Here is a 23,229-nt window from a genome sequence, read left to right as displayed (position 1 = left end):
CACCTGCCTAGAATCCCCCAGTGAGGGGCTGGGGTGTGGCTCAGTGGTAGAGGACCTGCCTAGAATCCCCCAGTGAGGGGCTGGGGTGTGGCTCAGTGGTAGAGGACCTGCCTAGAATCCCCCAGTGAGGGGCTGGGGTGTGGCTCAGTGGTAGAGGACCTGCCTAGAATCCCCCAGTGAGGGGCTGGGGTGTGGCTCAGTGGTAGAGCACCTGCCTAGAATCCCCCAGTGAGGGGCTGGGGTGTGGCTCAGTGGTAGAGGACCTGCCTAGAATCCCCCAGTGAGGGGCTGGGGTGTGGCTCAGTGGTAGGGCACATGCCTACCTTGTATGATGCCTTGGGTCCAATCCCCTACACAAATAAATACATATATTCTATACCTCAGAGGATATACTTGTTCAGAGCAGACAGCTAATAACTAGTAAACCAGGATTTGAATTCAGACCTACAATTCCCATACTCTCTGCCCCTGGCATGGATCTCCCAGGAATTGTTACCTTTTCCTGCATAGAACTGTACCATGTTCAGCAGTACTGAGCACTACAGGGGCAGCTTGCTGTGATCAAAGCCTCCCACCCTAGGGGTTCAGCAAGGGCTGCCTGGCATTTTCCGCTAGGTGGTACCTACCATCTCTTGAACTTCAAGACCAAGACAGCAGCTCAGAATTGGTTGGCACCTTATTTTAACACCATTTCTGACTGCTCCAGAAATGTCTAACATATTGGGGTTTTTTTGGAAAATAAATTAGTTTACGGACGTGTTAAGGAAGTGAGGGAGGGGAAAGAAATAGCAAATGCCTTCCTTTTTGGGGAGGGTGTTTGTTTCTGTTTTTATCAAGATAGGATCTTGCTTTCTAGTCCAGCAGACCTGGAACTTGAGATCCTCCTGCCTCAGCCTCCCAAGTAGCACAGCTGTGAGCCCTACACCTGGCTTGCCTCCCATTCGTCCATCCCTCATTCCTTCCTTCCTTCCTTCCTTTTTTTTTTTGGTCTTTTTTGAGACAGGGTCTCCCAGTAGCCCCAGCTAGCCTGGAACTCACTGTGTAAAGCAGGTCGGCCTCAAACTCACAGAGATCCACCTGCTTCTGCCTCCCGAGTGCTGGGATTAAAGGCATACGCCATCCCACCACCCCTAAGCCCTTCCTTCCTTTTATGAGACAGCGTCTCACTATGTACCCTTGGTGGCCTCCCTATGTAGATCAAACTCTTAAGAGATCTGCCTGCCTCTGCTTCCTGAATGCTGGGATTAAAGGCATGAGTCACCTCACCAGGCCTCTAGTTTGCTCTAAAGCCACATTCTATGCTGTTGTTAGTGACTTTAAAGTCCTTCCCCCTTGTCTATATTATTCTAAGCAAAACCGGTATGCTGTGGATTACCAGGCGTGCTCACCAGTTTGCCGGCTACATTTAGCGGTGTGAAAATCCCAGGGAAAAAAAACAGAAACAAAGTGAAGATACAGTCAGGGTTGTTTGTGTTTGCTTGTCTGTGCCATCACTTCCCAGTGTTCTGGAAAGTTCTTCTGAAGGGCGCAGGTGTCAGCCTGAGCTGAGTAGGAATCACAGTCAGTGTTTTTCCAGTTTGGGAGCTCAGATTTTTCCTTTATGTTTTTTTTCTTTTAAGTTTTGGTTTTCTGAAAAAGGGTCTCACTACACAGCACACGCTGGCCTCAAACTTTTGTTCCCTTGGTCTCAGTCTCCTGAGTGTTGGGATTATGGGTGTACCTAGCTCTTCTTCATGCCTGAATGCCTACTATGTGTCATGAGCTGCCTGACCCATAAACAAAACATCCCCGCCTTCCTAGAAAGCTGCAGGAAATAATTGAGTATCAGTGTGAGGAGGGTTCCATCAGGGCAGCTGGGTGGCTATGATGGTTGAGATGGGTGTGTAGGGTCAACTTCAGGAAGGGCTTGCTCAAGGAGCCCAAAACTTGGGCGAGGAAGAAATGCCAGTGTTTGTTAAGCTCCTAGCTAAGAGCTAGGTACTACATAGATATGCAAGATAATTATCTCCTCTCCCCTCCCGCCTTGACTCTGTTTGCCTCATATCCCAGACCAGGAAGTAGAGGCTCTCCAAAGTCTCAGGGTTAGTGTGGGACACACAGTTCAGAAGTCACAGAATGGAACCCTGGCTCCACGTGGGGGATGGTGAGTCATGGCTTGGGTGCAAGAGGGTACCAGAAAGCCAGGTCTGGAGGCACAAGCCTGTGAGCCTAGCTACTGAGAAGGCTGAAACATGAGGATCTCAAGTTCAAGGCCTGCCTGGAATACAGAGTGAGTTCAGGGCTAGCCTGGGCAACTTAGCAAAAGCCTGTCTCAAAATGAAAAGTAAAAAAGGGCTCGGTATGGCTCAGTGGTCGAGCACCTGCCTAGAATCCACCAGTGAGAGTCTGAGGTGTGGCTCAGTGGTTGAGCATCTACTTAGTTATTTTTGTTTTTGTTTTTGTTTTTTTATCTTTTGGAGCAGGGTCTCCCAGTAGCTCCAGCTGACCTGGAACTCGCTATGTAAACCAGGCTGGCCTCAAACTCACAGAAATCCACCGGCCTCCGGAGTGCTAGGATTAAAGGCATGTGCCACCATGCCTAGCTACAGCATCTACTTAAGCCTCCACTAGTGAGGGGCTGGGGGCGTGGCTGAGGGGGTAGAGCACTTGCTAAGTAGCTGAGCAGGTACAAGACCCTAGGTTAAATCAGCAGTGTTATATTTATGTATTTTTGAAAAGGCGCTGGAGGGATGGGGTATTTAGGGCACGAGGGGAAGCCTAGTGATTAGAGTTCAGAGAGACCCACAAGCATGGGTGTGCTGGCCGACAGGCTCACATTCCAAGAGCCTGTAAGGAGTTGGGATTCCATCCTGGTGCCATGTGCAGCCTTAGGGCCAATTATTCACCTATAGTGCTAGGCAAGTCAGTCTACTTCAAAGAGCCTGTTTCCCACATGTAAAACACTGGGGTGACAATAGTCTTAGGCTGCAGCCAGGGCCTATCATGTTAGCTTTCACTAGGGCAATGAGTTCAGTTGTTTCTTGACAAACAACAGTGCAAGAGTTTACACAGGACTGCCATCTGACTGCCTGACCCCAGTCTGCCACTAAGCAGCTCCATGACCTGGGCAAGAGACAGGAGCTTACTATGTAGCCCAGGCTAGCCTCAAATTCACAATCCTCCTGCCTCTGCCTCCTGAGCACTGGGGTTACAGGCATGGATCACCAAGTCCAACCCTTGGCCTTTCTGTGCCTCAGTTTCCCCATATGAAAACTGGCTGTTGTAGGAGTACCATCAAGTTCAGGGGCCAGACCATAGCCCAGGGATCAGTGTTTCTCAGTGCAGTCAGGATGGCTGATTGTGACGCTGATTGTTCAAATGTGGATGCTTATTTCTTCTCAGTGTGACTCCTTTACTGAATCTGAGAAGGCTCATTGACGGAAAACACATCCCACCACCCTTTCTTCCTGCTGTGCAGGGTCACAGTGCCCCAGTCTGGACTTGACCTTGAGGAAGCCTGTTCCTTCAGCCCCCATGCTGCAGACACACCCACAAGTCTGACCATGGCCCTGGCTCCATCCTTACGTACTCTCTATGGTCTTTACATCCCATATTCATAAAAAGGAGCAGCTAGAAGCCACAACTTCCTCGGCTAGGAGTCTGCTGGATACACCCCATGCCTCTGAAACATGCTTTGACCACACCCCACCGTACACGTTTTCATCATGATTCATACTGTAACAAGAACTCTGTGGTCTGGAGCATACCAAGCCTCAGTTTCTCCTTGTGTAAAGGGGGAGGATAACAGCCCCATATTAAAGGACTTCAGGCTGTATGTGTGTGAATATATAAAACACAAGCAAAAAAAAAAATGAGCCTTTTCTATTACCAGGAGTGACAAATTTTGATATTTTCAAATGGAATCTGTTTCAGACTCTGTGCGTGTGCATGTATGTGTGTCCACCAGTGTGTGTGTGCTTGTGGAGGTCAGAGAACAACCTCAGGTCACATCCTTTAAGTGCTACCTACCTTCCTTTTTAAGGCAAGTTCTCTCACTGGCCTGAGACTCACCAATTATGCTAGGTTGATGCACTGGTGAGGTAGCCCCAGGAATCCACCTGTCTCTGACAACACCCCCCCACCCACCCCGCCGTACTGGGTTTGCAAATGGGCTCTATCACGCCCAGCATTTTCACCTGGGCTCTGGGGCTCGAACTCAGGTCCTTATGCTTGCAAGACAAGTACTTTATCAGCTGAACCATCAAACAGCCCAAGTTCCAATTTTAGGCTTTTTTTTTTTTTTTTAAAAAAAGTGTTTTCAACTAGGTGTAGTATACACATCTGTAATCTCAGCACCCTGGAGGCGGAAGCAGGAGGATCAGGAGTTCAGGATTCCTCTACTACATAGTAAGGTTGAGGCCAGCCTGGGTTACATGAAATCATGCCTCAAAAAAAAAAATAAATAAATAAAAATAAAAAAATAAAAAAAGAAATGGAGTTTTTAGCACTACCTAATTAAGCCAAATAGTGCACCCATGAGTGGCTCCTTGGGAGCCTGAACTCCACTGGATGGGACATGTGAGGTGACTGTCAACAGTCATACCCGCCCTAGGGAGACTGACCTCAGAAGCTAAGCAGGGTTGGGTCTGCGTATACTGGGATGGGAGATACCTCCCTGTTTGGACTAGAGCCTGAGACCTAGTTGTGGCTCACACCTGTAATCCCAGCACTAAGAAAGCTAAGGCAGGAAGAATATTTCTAGTCTGAGGACAGCCTGGGCTACAGGATGAGTCCAGGCTAACTTGGGCTACAGAACAAGACCTTGTTTCGAACAGTGTGGCAGGGACTCAATGCAAATGCACTGTCAAGGGTCGGGCATGTGTATTCATTCAGAAATCCTCATAGCTCCTCCACACGCCGTTTTCCTCCAGGGAACCCTGAGGGTTCCACCCTATTCTACTCACCTGGGTACAGCGGCTCCTGGTCACTCCTGAGTAGGATGGTCACTGCAGAGAAGGTAAAGGTGAGGGCAGGCAAGCTGCAGCCCTCAGGGCAGGGGGAGGCCTCAGGCAGAGGGTGAGGGGGAGATATTCTCACCAATGGCCCAGGATGCTGCTCCGATGCCAGTCACAAGCAGCAGGGTCCCCACCGCGAGAGCTGCCACCTTAGGTCTAGAGTAACATGGCACAGGCCGACCACCTGCAACAGACACCAAGCTGGGGCCACTGCCAGGCCTGTTCTCAGCACCGAAGGGGGTGGGCAGTGGGCCAGCACCCTACCCCACCACCAAGGGCTACCTTACCAGGCCTGTGCCTGCAGTGCCCCAGGCCTCATTTCCTGGGGCTGGGCCACTGGCAGGACTGTCCCTCCCCTGTCTCATGGACAGCCAGGTGTCCGGCTCCCCTCGGGCTCCAGCTGGGAAGGGGGCATGGCCGGGCCCACTGCCACCTCTGCCAGTCTGTCTCCTCCCTGCACTGGCAGCTGTTCCTCTCTGATGACACGGCACTTCTAGACTTCCTTCACGGCTTCGTGCTGCCGGCCTTGTACCCTTCTCTCCTGCAAACTTTTCCAGAGGTTCCTGAAGATTCTTGGGGTTTGTGACCTTTGACCTTGACTCTCTTGGTAACCCTCAAGGCAGACCTCTCTCTCTCATTGGGCCCAGCTCCAAGATCAGATTTGTCCCTGGGAAGCTGAGAATCCAAGTTTGTTTTGTTTTGGTTGGTTTGAGATAAGATCTCATTATGTAGCTCTGGCTGGCCTGGAATTCACTATGTAGGACCAGACTGGCCTCAAACTCAGACATCTGCCTGATTCTGTCTCCTGAGTGCTGGGATTAAAGGTGTGTGGCACTGTCAAGACTATCAAGAAACCAAGTTAAAAATTTTGCCAAACTCACTTTATTATTATTAATAATAATTATTGTTATTTTGGAGACAGGGTTTTGCTACATAACAAGACTGGCCTGAAACTTACCATGTAGCCCAAACTTCCCTCAAACTCATGATCCCCCTGCATCAGCCGCCAGAGTGCTAAAATGACAGGCTTGGGCCATCATACCTAGCAATCTCACTTTAAAAATAGTACTTTTGGGACTGGGGAGGTGGCTCAGTGGTTAAAAACACTGGCTGCTCTTGCAGAGGACCTTGGTTCAGTTCTCAGCACCAAACATGGCAGCTAACTCCAGTTCCAAGGGAATCAGGCGCCCTCTTCTGACCTCCCTGGGAACTGCACATATGCAGTACACTTACATACGTATTCATAAACTTACATATATACATACATATTCATAAACAAAATCTTTTTTCTCTTTTTGGTCTTTTTTTGAGACAGGGTCTCCCAGTAGCCCCAGCTGGCCTGGAACTCATTATGTAGACCAGCACATAAAATTTTTAAAAAAATAAATTAAAATTAAAATAGCATCCTTAGCTGGGCGTGTTGGCGCCTGCCTTTAATCCCAGCACTCGGGAGGCAGAGGCAGGCGGATCTCTGTGAGTTCGAGGCCAGCCTGGTCCACATAGTGAGTTCCAGGCCAGCTTGGGCTACAGGGAGACCTTGTCTCAGCCTCGAGGGTGGAGAGAAGGTTCAATGTAAAAGAGCACTTGCTGGATAAGCCTGAAGACTGAGTTAGGATCCGTGTAACAAGCTTGGTGTGATGGTATACATATATAATCCCAGCACTGTGGAGATAGGAAGATTGGTGGATTTTGCTGGCCACCAGCCTAGGTGCAGGTCCAGTGAGAGACTCTGTTTCAAGGGAATATGGAGGAGAGTGATAGGGCAGGACACATGTACGAGCATGTACAGGCTTACACACACACACATGCATATACACCACACACACGTACACCACATTCACACACATATGTTGCATGCACACATAGAAATACATAAATAAGTGGAAAAAAATAAGATGCGGCCTTACCCTTTCTTGGCTTGGATCTTGGGCAAGTGGTACCACCTCTGTGAGCCTCAGTCTCCTCATCTGTTAAATGAACATGCACCTAGCACCTGCTTCTTAAATGACTTTAAATTCTTAAAATCATCACAGTGAAACTCTGACAGCTGCCTGCCATGCCCCCCAATGTTCAGTCTCCATATCTGACCCATATCATGGTGCTCATATTTCTCATGGCTCAGAGAAGGTGAATCACATGTCCCCCAATGATTTAACCTGCAACTGACAGGGCTGCATCCTGAACCCTGGGTACACTGGGAGCCAGGTCCAACATATATAACCAGGAAGCCAAACCACCATCTTGTCATGCCATTGTGCCTGGCATATATCAAGTCCTCAATAAATGCTTTGTAAGTCATTAGTGTGATCCTGGCCAACTGTCATGGCCTCTCTGAGCCTCGGTGCTTTTCAGCTGTTATGATGGAGCTCTATTCCTTGTCTGTCTGTTAACTGTTGGGTGCCTGGCACCATTCTGACTCTGGAAGGAGACCCTCAAACTAGAGGAGCCTCCCATAAGGCTCCCATTCTCTCATGGTGAGCAGGGAGTGAGGAGCATTAGGAAGTAACCAATGGTGGCTGGAGAGATGACTCACAGGTTAAGAGCACTGGCTGCTCTTGCAGAGGACCCGGGTTCGATTCCCAGCACCCACATGGTGGCTAACAACTGTCTGTAACTCCAGTTCCAGGGGAGCCGATGCCCTCTTCTGACCTCTGAGGACATTGCATGACACAGGTGCACTTACATACATGTAGGCAATACACTCATATACATAATACATAAAATAAGAATAAATAAATATTTCTAAAAAGAAGTAACCAATGATTCTGGCCATTTCTAGATTATGAAAGAAGAAAAATAACACAGGGTGGGGCAGCAGGTGAGGGTTCTGAAGGGGCCAGGGCTCCCCAGGAAGAGACTTTCCAGCTAAGACCGATACACAAGGAACTGAACAGACTAAGACTAGCAGGAGAGAATGTGGCTCTGTTAAGAGGGCTGCAGGGCTGTAGTGGGGAGAGAGGTAGCTCATTGGCTGTGCTTGGACAGGCTGTAGAAACCCCGGCTGAGAAGCTTGGTTGACCAGAAAGGCAAACTTTATTCCCAGGGTAACAGAGATTTTGGAGACTGAAGGCCCTTCGCTAGGAGGTGTGGGAACACCCAAAGCCAATGGCTGCTAAGAAAAGCGTTCTGCTGCTTCTGCTTGGGCCTGGCTGCTGCAGAATGCTCTCAGGGTCGCAGGAGCCCCAGCTCTCCCATCCATACCCTTCAGAGCCTGACTGGTGGGCACACTACCAAACCACCACCAGGAGCAGAAGAGGGAGTGGTACAGGATCTTCCCAGGGAAGTTCCCGCTTGGGTGATTCAAGGCAAGTTGCGACTTACGGAGGGATAAACGTGAAGAAAATGATGAGGCGTGAGAGCTGGACACAGTGCCACATGCCTGTCATCAAGACTTGGTCTACCATGCCGGACCCTGGACTCTTCTCTGAGTACCAACTCAAAGTTCCCACAGCTTCTAGACACCCTCCCCTGGAGCCTCCAAATCCCTTGGCCCATACCATGCCCCATGCTGGCCTCAGTGCCTCTCAAAATTTAACTCCCCAAACAGGTCTTTTCTCAGAGCCCTCACCCCCAGAACTGCCTTCAACTGCAGGATACTCTCCTCCTGGTAGAGCCTGGCAGTTCCTGCCTGCCAGGCCCTGGCCCCACAGCTATCCTGTCCCACTGGCTCATCTCCTCTCTGGCCCCCTCCACACAGAAGCCTTGGAAAATATCGGTATCCCAAACAGTCCCTTCTCTACCCAGAACCCTCTAGGGCTTCCCTGGTGCTCTCTGTCCAGCGTTCCCAGCCTCTGTTGGAATACACATGACTTTCAGAGAGCAGAGGCCTGAATAAGTTTCTTTAAATTCCCAGATAGCTATGTGGGTTGTTATCCCAAACCTAAGAGACCTTCCATTGAACAGTCCCTCCAGTAGAACTGAGTACCAATGAGAGGCCTGTCACCTCAGCTTTCTGAGGCAGAAGGGTTGTAAGTTTGAGGGTAGTCTGGGTGTACTGAGACTCTATGTCAGATTTTAAAAAAGGGCTAAGGACACAGCTCAGTGGTAGAGTACTTGTCTAGAATTTACCAGTAAGGGGATAGGGGTGTGTCTCAGTGGTAGAGCACTACCTAGACTCAGAGATCAGTGAAGGGTTGGGGTGTAGCTCAATGGTAGAGTAGGTGCCTAGCATGTGTGAGTCCAGGTTTGATCCTCATTATTTCAGGGTTAAAAAAGAAAAAGGGCCGGGCGTGGTGGCGCACGCCTTTAATCCCAGCACTCGGGAGGCAGAGACAGGCGGATCTCTGTGCGTTCAAGGCCAGCCTGGTCTACATAGTGAGTTCCAGGCCAGCTGGGGCTACAGGGAGACCCTGTCCCAAAAAAAGAAAAAAAAGAAAAAAAGAAAAAGGGCTGGAGAGATGGCTCAGTGGTTAAGAATACTGGCTACTCTTGCAGAAGACCCAGGTTTGATTCCCAGCACCCACATGGTGGCTAACGATAACTCCAGTTCCATAACTCCAGTTCCAGGGGATCCGATGCCCTCTTCTGACTTCCGTAGATATCGTAGGACACAGGTGCACCTACCTACATGCAAGCTATACACTCATACACATAAAATAAAAATAATAAACAAAATATTAAAAAAGAAAAAGGACAGCCATTAAAGTACCCACTGATGATATGTTGTGGCGAGACCCCACAGTACCAGGGACTCTCCTGAGGCTGGTCTCCTCCCAGGCGCCACTTCTAGCTCCCCTGCAAACACTAGCACTGTGCACTCCGCACATGGGCACTTCACCTCCAACCCTGTTCTTCCCCTGCCTGGCACACCCTCCCTCCTCCCCATTCACAGTTTGAGTTGCAACTCCAGCTATCACTCCCTCCAACCCCAAGTCCCCTGCATCAGTAAGCAGCGCCGGGAGCCCACAGCACACGTCCATGGCCATTACAGTCCTATAATCACCAGCAGCCTCTGCCACAGTGGCTCTTGGGCTAACACACCACTTATAGCCCTGTCCTACCTCATCCTGTCCTGGGAGTCCCTTCAATCCCCACCACTGTTACAAGGATGGGGCTGTTAGCATTAACCTTCCAGCTTTCACATAGTTGTCCTGCTAGAGCGGGACAAGATGCCTGGGATGCAGGGAGCGTGTTCTGCTTCTTTTTGCAGCCAGACCCACTGCTGTCCATAGGGACATTCTCTGCTGTTCTTTCCTGGATCATTCCCTGGGTCATTCCCTGGTATCTTCCCTTCAATCATCTCCAGGGAAGAAACCATCCCAAGGCACCATGCTCCACCATTTGTCTATTCATCCAGTGGAGGGAAGCCTAGGTTCATACCGGACCACAGCTCATCTGGATTCTGAGTTGCAGCTGAGACTGTGACCGCAGGGGCAGACACCTAGCTCGTCATTTGGCCCACAAGACTCCGTACTTCCCGCCTTCTGTCAGTTAAATGCTCACACCACATACTCTAGTTATTTTACAGAGGAAATGGAGGCCCAGAGGGGGTGGATTGCCCAGGGCCCCACAGCTACTGGCTGGAACTGAACTCAGCTAACCTAGCTCCCAGGTGAAGACAAGATTCAGTTCTGGGGAAGATGGATGGAGGCTACCCTAATTGACTTCTCTAGCCGGTCTCCAAGTATGGACAAGGCAGAGAGAGAGGCTAGCTGCATTGGGAGCCACTGTATTGGGAGTGGCTCTCAGTCACCCCTGGGCTGGCGTTTCTGTTTCTTCCCTCTCCATCCATCCAGGCCAAGTCCAAAGTCTCCCTTCTGTTCTTTCACCCACACAGCTGGGAGGTGGAAGGAATGTCTGGAATTGGCAAGGGTTGTGGGTCCCTGGATCCCCATGTCTACCAATCTCTGTCAGGACATCTCTGAGTTAGGACACAGGTCCTGAGCCCCAAGCCGTTGCGGGTATGTTCCATGTTCCCAACAACGTCACAGAGGGAATAGTAAAATCCATCCACACTTGACCCCAGGGAGGGGCAGACTGAAGCTCAGAGATGGGATGCTTCTTGGCCAAGGTCACAGCAAAAGGCAGCAGGAGCCACCTGAGTGTCTGGCTCTACATTTGTATCCTTAAAGGAGAAAGTAACTGCAGCATCACCTACTACCTCAGGCCCAAAAGAGTATGACAGGTTGGGGGTCAGCTGAAAAGCCACTGGGACATGAGGGGAAACTGAGGCAAGGCACCAGGAAGGTCATATGGAGTGGCAGGAAGGCACAGCCACACAGAAAAGTTAGTTAATAGTTAATCAGGTGGAGGAGCCTCAGGAGGGGGTGGGCATGAGTCTGACAGGGGAACCTGAGATAGGGGGCTAGGGGCAGGCTGGAAGACAGGCCAGAAGAGGGGCATCAGGGAGTGCCAAAGCTGGGGTTCAGGGACGGGGGTACTTACCCTCCTTCTCCGCCATGTCATGGACTCTTGTTAATGATTCCCAGGTTGACCTGCCAGGCCTGGGCGGGACCTGGGGACGAACAAGAGGCACGGCCTGGGGGAGCCCTGCCCGGCTCTGTGCTGGCGCCCCCAGTCCCAGGCACCCATCCAGGGAGCTGGAGGCCCTGGGCATTCTGTAATCATTGGCGGAGGTTGGACTGGGGTCAACGATGGCAGGTGTGACCAGCCACCAGGGGGACGCCTGGAGTGGCCAGGCTGATCCTGGTGGGGCCAAGGCTGAACTTCTAGGGGAATTTGAGGGAAGAGAAGCCTGGGGGACTCCATGAATTTCTGAGCCTGCAGAGAAAGCAGGCTGGAAGTGATGGGGTGCGGGGAGGTCCCTGGGATCCTCTGTATGGGTTGGTGGCATCCGGCTGGTGGGAGCCAAGGGACTCTGTGTCTTGGGCCTTACCCTGGGGTCCGCCGGAGATGGCGCGGGGTTGGGGTTAGTCTCCGGGCCTGGGTCGGAGCATGGCGTCCCCACAGCAGCGGGCGGCCCTGGAGGCAGGGAAGGCAGCAGAAGCCAGCAGCGTGGGGCCTGCTGGGCCAGCGGCCTCACCTGAGGAGGAGGGGGCTGGGCAGGAGGCGGGGACGGGGCGGGGAGGGGCGGACACCGGGGCTAGCCGCCACAGAGGCCACCTGGCCGGTGGGGCTGGGTATCCAAGGGTTGGGCCAGGCAGGCCCCACCACCAGCCCTGGCCTCCCACCTCCACCAGGACTCAGGTGTGCCTCGCTGCAGACTTGGGGTGTTGGAAGGCCTGAAGGATGGGGTTCCAAATTGGAGGAATGAGATGGCCAGAAGGTTTTGGTGGCCCCAGTCCACCAATCTGGTGACCGCGAAGTCCCCCTAGTTCACCAGTCCAATTGCTTCTGCTTCCGCCCAGCCCCCTGGCCTCCTCTGATAGTGTCCATCCGTCCATGTGCCTCTGTCCCTTCCTGTCCCCAGCGAGCCCGGCCCCTCCCCCAGCCACTTTCCTACAAGTCACGGGGGCTGGTTTGTTTTGGCAGCCAGTGTGCTGCCTGCCCAGTGACCTCTGGAGCCCGGAAAGTCCTGATGGGGGATGGGGGAGCTTGGCCCTGAAAAGGCAACACTGGGTGCCCAGGCCCAATCCAAGTGGCCGGAAGTGGTTAGAGGTGGATGCATCCAGTCCTGCCAGTAGCCAGGGAAGTTGTACACACATCAGACCCCACCAAGAGACCCTGGGTTACATAAACAGCAGCTGGCTCAGGAGGCAGTCACACCTGCCTGTGGCCCAGGCAGACATCACCACACAGTGGGCCACCTGCTTGCCCCCATGTGCCCCCTGGGCCTGTCCTTGTCCACAGGGGATACACTGGTTCAGCTTTGCCAGTGGACCTGCTCTCTCTCTCTCCTCTCTCTCTGTCTCTCTCTCTCTGCAGGTGTGTGTTCTGTCTCTATTTTTTTTGTGTGTCTGCTCTGTCTCTCTGTCTCTATCTCTCTCCATGTCTCTATTTCTCTGTTTCTCTGTGTATCTCTGTCCCTGTTTCTCTGTGTCTGTATCTCTGTCTGTTCTCCCCCTCCCACCAAGTCTTACCCACAGTACTCAGGGCACCGCAAACCCCACAGAACATCTCGTTGCCTGTCCTGGAAGACCCTACAGCCACCTTTTGGGCTGCTGTCCTGACTCCTTCCATCCTACTGAGCTAATTAACCCTCCCCCCAAACCTCAGCATTAACCAAGCACTAAGCAAGCCACCAGCTCCTGGTGGTAACCCTAAATGTAGTCATGGCCCAAGAAACACCATAGGGCCCTGGGGTTGGGGGTTGGGGGGCCCAGAAGTTGAGAATGCTCATGACAGACTGCAGACTCAAGTCCAAGAATCTTTATTTCATGAACAAAACTACTTCTGTAAAGAGAGACAAGGCCAAAGAGGCCCTTCCCAAGAGACCACAATTGAAGGCTGGTGAGAGAGGGCAGGTGGGCCAGGTTGAGATGGCATCACAGGGAGGGGACCCCAGGTCCAGCTGGAGGAAGCAGAGGGAGATGAGGCCCAGAACCCCTTGCCCAGGACTGTCCCTGTCCCAACCCCCTCTTGACCCCCATCAGGCAGGGGTGGGGCAGGGCCGGCTGACCCAGCAGTGCGTGTAGAAAGCGGCCTATGTGCAAATCAGCAAAAAGAAGGGGTGCGGGGCCTGCCTCCACCTCACCGCCCCCCCAAACAGGCAGCAGAAGCGGGGTGGGGGGCTGTATTGCTTCACCCATCATGCATGGCGGTGGGAGGGTGGGTTGGGAGGCAGTGAGTGAGGTGGGAGTGGAGTCCCTGCCCCCTCCCACCCTGGTGGCTCCTCTGCAGAACTGTGGGGCTGGGGAGGCCAATGGGCTGATCCCCACTGTGGGGGGAGGTTACCCATTAGGGCTGGCTCGTCCTTGAAGTGGAGCCCAGGGCCTGCAGGGCAAGGAGAGGTGGAGACTTAGGGACCAGGTCACTGAACCCTCCTGGTCCTCAATGTCCAGCGCATCCACCTTGCTTACCAGGGCTATTCAGCCACCTGGACGCCTGTGCAGTTATCTTTACTCTCAGACGTAATGGCCAGGTATTCCGAGCTGTGCAGGGGAAAGGCAGAGTGGATAGTCACCCCATGACCAATGTGGCCCAACCCTCAGGAGAATGAGGCAGGCTGGCATCTCTGCCCTCAGATTTCTGAGTTAGAAACGAAAGGGGGCCACAGCTTGGCTGGGCCCGGCTGGGCTTTTATCTGGGCGTAAATCTGAATGTGAAGTCTCTCTGTTGTAACTCAGGGGTACCTCTGCAACATTCAGGAAGCTATGGAGGCAAGTGCCTACGAGATGTAACTCCACAATCAAAAGGCCTGGGTTCAAATTCTGGCTTTGCTACCCGTCAGCTGTGTGATCTTGGGACAGTGACTCAATGTCTCTGGGCCTCTGTTTTCCTCCACTGCAACCAACTCCTTGTCTCATCTCTGACACAGGCACTCTGCTCTAGTTAGTGACAGACAGCACCCTGGGTAGCCCTGTGTGCCCCCCGCCCCCCAAAAAATCCCCACTCACGCATTCTCTTGAGCAGCAGCCTCTGTAGCAGCCGCAATCTTCTTGTAGCAATACACCATCTCCGCCACAAGCCATATGGTCAGTACTACGATGAGCACGTACATCATAATCTCCGACACGATGGATGCCATGTCTCTGTTGGCTGCAGGGGTCAGCTTGGTTTAAAGGGGCTCAAGAGACCCAGCAGCCCCAGCGCATGGCACACTTGCTGTGTGAGCTTAGGCAAGTGGCTCAATCCTCTGAGACTGGGCCACAAACAAAATAATCATGCTGGCTTCCCTGCTCCTTTGGTAGTAAGGAGGTACTCTGAGAGACCTAGGGCTCTATCAACCTGCCTAACTGTGTGACCTGTGACATTCAGGAGGGGGTAGGCATGGTGCCTACAAGTGGCAACTCTGTAACCAAAAGGTGTGGGTTCAAATCCTAGCTCTGCCACTTGCCGGCTGTGTGACCTTGGGAAAGTAACTAAGGCCCTCTGGACCTGTGTTTCCCCACTTGTAAAAACAAACAGAAAACTAGCTTCCAAAACAGTGCTTGGCCTGTGAACACTTGGTAACTGTTCCCTCTTTTTTTTTTTTAAAAAAAAAGAAAAGTTTATTTATTATTTTTATTTTATGTATGAGTGTATTGCCTGCATGTATGTAAGTGCCTGTGAGAGTCAGAAAAGGACACAGGATTTCCCTGGAACTGGAGTTATGGATAGTTGTTGGGTGCTGAGAACTGAACCTGGGTCTTATGCAAGAGCAGTCAGCGCTCTTAACCACTGAGCCATCTCTCCAGCCCCTGTTCCCTCTTTTTAATGGCCTATTTTATTCTATTTTTATTTTATTTTATTTTATTTTATGCATATAAATGTTTTGCCTGCATGTATATAGGTGAATCTCATGCGTGTAGTGCCCTCAGAGGTCAGAAGAGGGCGTCAGATCCCCTGGAACTGGAGTTAACAAATGGTTGTTAGCCACCATATGGGTGGACCTGGGTCCTCTCTAAAGCAGCCAGTGCTCTTAACTGCTGAGCCAACTTTCCAGCCCAGCCCCATGTGTTCCCTCTCATTACCGTTATAGTTGGGGCCACACAGCAGGACGGTTACAAGTGGGCACTCTGGGCCTATTGCTGGCATTTGAACTGGCTGTCTCTGACTAGCTGTGCAACCTCAGGCAGATGACTCCCCTCTCTGAGCCTCAGTGCCTCTCTGACAAACAAACCTGAAAACAGAGTTGTTGAGAGGAGGAACAAGGGAACATGGGGAACAGGAATGGAGCCAGCACTGCTCAACAGTGGCTGTTTTCCGGAAACCCTCCATACTTTCCAAAGAGCTGGCCTGTGTTCCCGGCCTCCTTTGGGGCCTAAATTTAAACTGCAAAAGGGAGCACGTCCAGCCAGGGGACTGGAGAGGAAGGGCACTTTGGCGCGCGTCCTCGACCGGATTTGGCTGGTGTCCACCCTGCGTCTCCGGCCCCCTCTGTGGCTGGGATCTCATTTCCCTGCTGCTGGCCCCATGAGGTCTTCCTCCCCTGTGAGCCTCATGCTAGCCATCCTGTGTGGATGGTGCTGGCACTTTCTGGGTCAGAGGGAGGGAGGGGGCTGGACTGGATGCTCATTTGTTCATTTATTCATTCATTAAGGGACATCACTAATGTGATGAGTGACCCCTCTCCAGCCAGCTCTAAGCTAAATTCTATTTTTCTGTTTGAGACAGGATCTCCCTATATAGCCCAGACTAGCCTCAGAACTTGCAATCCCCCTGCCTCAGTGTTTCAAATGTTTAGGTTTATAGCACACTGCAACCACACTCGGTTTATTTCTTTTATGTCTGCAGCCCATTTTTCAGACAAGGACCCTGAGGCCCAGCTAGGTGCTGAGTCAAAGATATTCAACCAAGATACACTCAGAGCCAGGACTTAACCCCAAGTGTAACTGCTCTCAGGATGTGAGCTGTTCACTGCTCTGGAAACCTCCTGTGGCCCAGGACAGCCTCAGTGACAGCTGATGATAAGCACTCTCCACTAAGGTGCAGGGACATCTCAGAAAGAGGAACTGCTGCAGCCCCCACTTCACAGATGAGGAATTGAGACAGCGGGAGATCCCATCAGGCCACACGGAGGGACAGTGGCCCCTTCCCAGGGATTCATTCATTCTTTCTCTGTCTGTCTCTCTGTCTCTCTTGGATTGAACCTAGAGTCTTATACACACCAGGCAAGGGCCACTGAGCCACATCCCTTTTTTATTTTGAGATGCACTCTTGCTAAGTTGCCTAGGCTGGCCTTGAGTGGTCTCTACAGCCCAATCAAGTCAGAATTCGAAATCCTTCTGCCTCAGCCTCTGGAGAGCTGGGATGACAGGCCTGAGACACCCCATCTATCTGGCCTTCTGATTTCTTAAAATACCAGAAACTTTCTAAAGGCTCTGTCTGCTGGACTACACAGATAAGCCCCAGCTTCCAATTATGGAGGCCCCTCTGCTCACCAGATTTCCCAGCAACCTCAGACACTGTGAGGCTTAGGACATTTGCCACACACACATAGTTCCTAGTTGCCTGCCCAACCTGTGCTGGGTGACCCCAGCTAATCCCTCCCACCGTCCACAGCTCCCCTAGGAAGGGGTCTGTTCAGCCCTTCACCTGTTTTTGAATATGACTCAGTGCATCCTTGGGGGCCTCCAAGGCTGATGAGTGATGCTGGGAACAGAGCATCAGGGGGTAAGAGTAACGGGATCTCGTGAGAGATGGCACATACCTCTCATCCCAGTACCTGGGAGGCTGAGGCAGGAATCTGAAGCCAGCAGGGGCTACAAAGGGAGCTCATTTCTCAAAAAGCCAAAAATAGGGGCTAGAGATATAGCCCCACTAGTAGAGTGCTTGCCTAGCATGCCCGGAGTTTGATCAACAGTACCCAATAAACTGGGCACAGTAGTGCATTTGTGTAATCCCAGCACTTAGGGAATAGAGGCAGGACTTAAGATCATCCATGGCTACATAGCAAGTTCAAGGCCAGCCTGGGCTATATGAGACCTTTCCACCCCCCAAAAAGCCCCCCAAAACAAAAACAAAACACCGGATATATTAAGTCATGTTGAAAACATGATAGTCTTTTGGGCTATCACACACATATATAATTCCAGCACTTAGGAAGCTGAGGCAGGGGGATTTGTTTGGGCAGGAATGTGAGTTTGAGGTTAGCCTGGGCTAAACAGTGAGAATAAGTCAATAAATAAATAAATAAATAAATAGGGGCTGGAGAGATGGTTCAGTGGTTAAGGGCACTGACTGCTCATACAGAGGACTTGGGTTTGGTTCCCAGCACCCACATAGTGACTAACAACTATAACTCCATTTTCAGAGGATCCAACACCTTTTGGTCTCCATGGGCACTACATGCACCTGAATGACTTACATACATGCAGGCAAAACTCATACACATAAAATAAAAATAAATAAATATTAAAAATAAAAATAGATAATCAATAAATAAAATATAATATGGCCAGTGAGATCACTCAGTGGGTAAAGTCACCAAGCCTGACAGTGTGACTTTGATCCCAGGACCCACATGATAGGAGAGACCTGACACCCATAAGCTGTCCTCTGACCTCCATCTGTGTGCTTTGGCACACACACACACACACACACACACACACACACACGCATGTGCGCACACACAAAATAAATTTTAAAAAATAATAAAAAAGTTTGAAAGACACAATATTATATATAATACCATAGGTAGAAAATGCTGGAACATGCTAGATTCTGTTGGAAATACAGCTCTGGAGAGACAACAGCAAAAGCTTTGTGTTGTGAATAGTCACCCATGCAGGTTCTGGGAGGGGCAATAGGGCAGAGACTGTGGATAAAAGTCAGGCTCAGCATTCTAGAGGGCCTGACCCATCACCTCTGCTCTGCAGACAGGGACCAACCACCACATCCTGAGCAAGGGCTACCATGAAACAGAGATTTGACACATTCCCAGAGCCTCCTGCCCTCTATCCCCATCCTCAGCACTGGCTGAGGGAGGAATAAGCCAGGGTTTGTGAGATCCAGTACTGGGGTGTCTTTGTTACAGCAGCACTGCTGTACCCCACTCACACAGGTGGGGCTCCACCTTCCATGTTCACCACCCATTACACATCCAGCATGGTGATGGTGATGTACCTGCCACTCCCTCAGAGGAGCCTCTCACTTGCCTTCTGCTGTGCCACTTTGATGAGAAATATAAAAACACTAATTATAACAAGAATCCCACAGGCTCTGGCTGGCAGTACAGAGATGCATTAAAAAAAAAAAAAAAGAAAAGAAAACAGAACCAAGTCGGCCCCTATTTGGGGCTGGATTCAAATCCAGGGCCCAGTTAGGTGACCTTGGCCACAGGACTGAGCCTCTCTGAGCCTTGCTTTCCCCATCTGTGAAATAGGGGTGAAGGAGTCCTTCCTCCAGAAGCAGGTGAGAGGGTCCAGTGAGGGATTTTACCAAAAGCCCAAAGGTCAAGGTCACAGGTAGAGTGGCTGCCCTGAGCTGCAGGTCCCAGAGACCCACTTCCCAGAGCCCTTTGCTACCTCCAGGGCTGGAATAGCTGCCTGCCTTTCCGGGAAATTCCAACCGATGGTCATTTGACCATGGTCTAGCTGGTGTGGTGGTGCATGCTTGTAGTCCTGGCACTCAGGAGACTGAAGTAGGAGAGGCAGGAGGCTCCTGAGTTCAAAGTTAGCCTGGGCTACAAAGCAAAACCTTGTCTAAAAAATAAAAAGGAAGCCAGTGTGGGGACGTGTTCTATAGCAACCCAAGCAAGTTTTGGCTGTGACCAGCCCCACAATGGTGGCCTCATCTGAGATAGGTCAGAAATGACTTTGGGGAAGCAGTGCCCAGCAACAAGCCCTCCTGAGGGTTGGAGGGTGAGGTAGAATTGGAGGTGTTCTTCCCTCCATCACCCACTCTACCAAGACGGGAAGGCAGGTCTAAAGCCCAGCACCTGCCAGATTCAGCCAGCATGGGGCACCATCCTCAAAATCCCTGCTGACACAGAAGGCCCAAATGATACCTCAAGTCATGGCAGGAGAAATGACTCAGAGGTTAAGAGTACTGGTTTTTCTTGTAGAGAACCCAGGTTTGAGTCCCAGCATCCACATAACAGCTCCCAACTGCCTATAACTCCTGTAACTCGAGTGCCAGGGGAATTCGACTCTTTCCTGACCTCCTCAGGCATTGCACAACACCAAGTGCACTTACATATCTGCAGGCAATACACTTATACACATAAAAATAATAACATTTTTTTGTCTTTTTGAGACAGGGTCTCCCTGTAGCCCCAGCTGACCTTGAACTCACAAAGATCTGCCTGTCTCTGCCTCCCAAGTGCTGGGAATAAAGGCATGCGCCACCATGCCCGACAATAAAATATATATATATATTTTAAAAAAAAAGATACCCCAAATCATAGACAGCATTCTCATCCTGGTCCCTGACAACCCTGGGGCTCAGAGATAGGAAGACACCTGCTTGGAGGGCATACAACACCGGTAACAGAGCTTGAACAAAAGGGGTGCTGTTCCCTTTACTGCTGTGTACTGATGGTCCGCCCCAGTGTGGGGCCAGCCTGTCCCCTTCTTGCCATCTGTCCTTCCATCTGGCTCTGAGGCCTGACTCACCCTTATCCACTACCTCGAGGTGGATCTTCTTGACGACGCTGGTGTTGTGCTCGTAGTTATCGAAGAAGAGGAGACGGTAGACGTGGCATTCGTAGTCGCCCGAGTGGTTGTAGGTGACGTTGGTGATGAAGATGGACAGGTCCTGTAGGTCCTTGGTGCCCCGACTGCCATTCCACACGACTCGGCCCTCGAAGCGCTCATCTTCCTCCAGCTGCAGCACCTCGTTCTCATAGCGCAGGATCTTGGGGTGGTCAGGGACAAATAGTGCAGGTCACTGTCTGGGCCTGTCTCCCATACTTCTGGCCCATCCTGTGCCTCAGTTTGACCCGCCCAAGGGCAGATGACAGATACACAGGCTCAACATCTTTTGTTCTGGGTTTTTGCAGAACTGGTGTTGAATCCAGGGCCTTGTCATTCTAGGCCAGCGTGCTACCATTAAGCCACGCCCCCACCCGCTCATTGGTGGATTCTAGGCAGATGCACCACCATTACGCCGCGCCCCCATCTGCTCATTGGTGGATTCTAGGCAAGCGCTCTACCACTGAGCCACATCCTCAACCTGTCACTGGTGGAGTCTAGGTAAGTGCTCTCCAGTTGAGCCTCACCCCCAGCCCTGGCTCAGGCATCTTAACCCTGGAACAGGCGGGTTAGGATCTCATCTGGGACCATGGCTGGCCCTGACTGCCCCAGTCCTGAGAAACACATACACATACATTTCCACAGTCACCCTCCAAAACCTCTGCAGCCCCTCATTCTCTTCAATTCTTCCCCAGCCACCAGGGATACCCCTGAATTAGGGGACAGAGTGGTGTAACCCCAGTTTCATCAGGTGGAAAAAGCTGATGCCCCTCTCCCCAACCCCATAAACACTTTAAAATACATGCAGGGTGTGAGGCTTTGCTCTTTGATTTTGCTCTATGACTATCCAAGACATTTTTGCGGGTGCCAAATAATTCCAGTGACATTTGTTCCACGGGAGCCACATGCCAGGTGCATCAACGCAATCAACCATCATATAAACCTAGAGGGATAGGGCTGGCGAGATGGCTTAGAGGGGAATTGTCACCACCAAGCCTAACAACCCTGAGACCCACATGGTGGAAGGACACAAGTGACTCTTAAAAGTTGTCCTCTGATTTCCACATACATTTCATGCAGGGCACACATACAAATAAATGCAATTAAAGAAAAAAAAAAACCGGGGAGGGGTAGAGATCGTGTCCCCATCAAGAACTGAGGCTCAGACTTCCTTAAGGTACCAACAAGTCTGTAGTGAGAAAGGATTTGAATCCAGATCACCCATCAGAGTCATATCTTCATTATTATTAAAGAAAACCAACAAGCCACGTGTGGTGGCGCAAGCCTGTAATCCCAGCACTCAGGAGGCTGAGGCAGGAGGATCGCCAAGAGTTAGAAGCTGCTCTGAGTTCTTTAACAATGACCTGTCTCACAAGCACGGAAAGCAAGCAAGCGAGCAACCTTGAGATGCAGCACTGCCAGCTCCGTCCCCCAAGATACCAGCCAGGTACCCACACACCTTGACAAATTCCTCTGTTCCTTTCTGCCGGAAGGTCCACTCTGTGAAGGTCTCGGCGCTGGTCTCACTGCGCCGCTTACAGGAGATGCACAGAATTTTGAAGGTCATCCCATACACAGCCTCTGTTTCTGAGTCCACCTCCACGCAGCCCCCACAGGCGGAGGACACTGTGAACATAACATGCTCAGGTCAGCCAGCAGGGGTGGAGTCACGGGGCTGGAGTCACCCTGGGGGGTGCCAGGCTCATTGCCCCGTGGAAACTATCTGTTTCTCTTTTATCCTCTTTAAAAACAGATACTTGATGCCACCCGGTCCTGCCTATCCCTTACTGTGTGATCTTGACAAGTCACTCATCTTCTGGGAGCCTCAGTTTCCCTCTCTGTTAGGAGGAAGAAATGGTCATCTTTATTCCCAGCAGTTGCTGGGCAGAATGTGGACATGGGAGGCCTCAGGAAATAGGATGCTATTATGGTACCAACTTCAGTCTTCACTACTGAAGTACTGCTTTCTCAGGTCAGCCCAAGGTACCTACATACGTACAGTAGCTCTGGAATTCATTTGCTCCTAAAGTTCAAGGTCACTTCCACCATGCAATGTCTGCAAAACTAGCCATGGGTCAAAAAAAGGAAGGCTGTGGGTGGGGAATTCACCCCAGCCCTTTCTTCAATCTGCTTCTGTCTCTTCTGCTGGCTCCCTCACTGCCAGACTTTCACCCCAACTTATTCGCTTCTAAAAGCTCTTTCCTGCCTCAGGGCCTTTGCATTAACACTGGGTTCCAAACTCCCTGGGTCCCACCTTCACTCTTTAATCTCCCACCTCCTACTTCCCACCACTCACTAGCTGAAGAAGCAGAGCCTCCAACTCCAGTTCTGGGTCTTTCTTGTCCCCCCACCTCCTCTTTAGCTCTTCAGGACTTCTAGTTCTACCCTGTTGCCTCAGTCTCCTCATCTTATTCCTCTGGCGGGTATCTGAAGGTCCCAGCACTTTGTGTTTATTTCCTGTCTTATTATTATTACTGTTATTGTTTTAAACACCACCAGACAGGCATCTGTCCCTTCACGCTCTTTCCAGATCTTTCCGCCACTCTCAAGTTGTCTTGCCTCTTGCTCCCGCTCTTGACTCAGCTCACTCCCTCCACTGTCCTTGACTGCCTCAGTCTCCGCGTTTGTGCTAGTGGAGCATCCCGGTTCCTGGAGTTCTCCCTCTGTCTCCATTCTTCCTGGTCTCCATCTCTCCCGGTCCCAGTCCCCGGGCACCGCCTTCCCCCACCCCTAGCACGGCTGTGGGTGTCACATTGCAGCCTGTGGGGCTCTGCGAGCAGCTGACTCCGCGTCTCCTCGCCCCCGGCCCGGCGCCCGCAGCAGCATCTCTGTGCCAAGCATCCCCCACGGGCCCCTCGCACCTCCGCGGTCCTCTCCTGTCCTCCCGCGTCCCGCAGCACCCACAATCTCCACACCAAGCACAACTTCCTAGGTTGGGACTCGGCGGGGGCCGGAGCCACCCGGGCGGGGGGCGTCCGGAGCGCGGATCGCGCGTGTCCCCTCGCGGCACTCACCCAGCGCCGCGCCCACCAGGAGGGCCAGAAGCGTCCCCATGGCCGCAC

At 51.6% G+C, this 23,229-nt stretch overlaps 2 protein-coding genes across 3 annotated transcripts in view; both read right to left on the bottom strand.

The window, feature by feature from the left end:
- Window positions 1–11,972, bottom strand: part of Hpn (hepsin) — a 19,011-nt gene extending 7,039 nt beyond the window's left edge. Inside the window, exons 1-5 of the mRNA XM_008827989.3 lie at window positions 11,830–11,972; window positions 11,379–11,448; window positions 6,902–6,961; window positions 5,077–5,178; window positions 4,944–4,985 (exon numbers count right to left, since the gene is read on the bottom strand). Of these exons, the coding sequence (XP_008826211.1) occupies window positions 4,944–4,985; window positions 5,077–5,178; window positions 6,902–6,961; window positions 11,379–11,394 (220 nt within the window). The 5' untranslated portion in view covers window positions 11,395–11,448; window positions 11,830–11,972. The remainder of the gene's footprint in view (window positions 1–4,943; window positions 4,986–5,076; window positions 5,179–6,901; window positions 6,962–11,378; window positions 11,449–11,829) is intronic.
- Window positions 11,973–13,247: 1,275 nt separating this feature from the next.
- Scn1b (sodium voltage-gated channel beta subunit 1) lies at window positions 13,248–23,223 on the bottom strand. 2 transcript variants are annotated; one of them, XM_008827987.1, is made up of 6 exons: window positions 23,182–23,223; window positions 21,627–21,793; window positions 20,090–20,330; window positions 14,450–14,591; window positions 13,913–13,984; window positions 13,248–13,826 (listed from the first exon to the last, which is right to left on the bottom strand). In XM_008827987.1, the coding sequence occupies exons 1-5, from the start codon at window positions 23,219–23,221 to the stop codon at window positions 13,918–13,920; spliced, it is 657 nt and encodes a 218-aa protein (XP_008826209.1). In that variant the 5' UTR covers window positions 23,222–23,223; the 3' UTR covers window positions 13,248–13,826; window positions 13,913–13,917. The 2 variants fall into 2 exon arrangements, with proteins under 2 accessions (XP_008826209.1, XP_008826210.1); XM_008827988.1 differs by having other exon boundaries at window positions 13,248–13,404.
- Window positions 23,224–23,229: the final 6 nt, after the last annotated feature.

Source organism: Nannospalax galili, unplaced genomic scaffold (assembly GCF_000622305.1).
Source record: "Nannospalax galili isolate Female #2095 unplaced genomic scaffold, S.galili_v1.0 scaffold833, whole genome shotgun sequence".
NCBI classification, from domain to species: domain Eukaryota; kingdom Metazoa; phylum Chordata; class Mammalia; order Rodentia; family Spalacidae; genus Nannospalax; species Nannospalax galili.
This window is presented reverse-complemented; position numbering and strand designations above follow the sequence as displayed.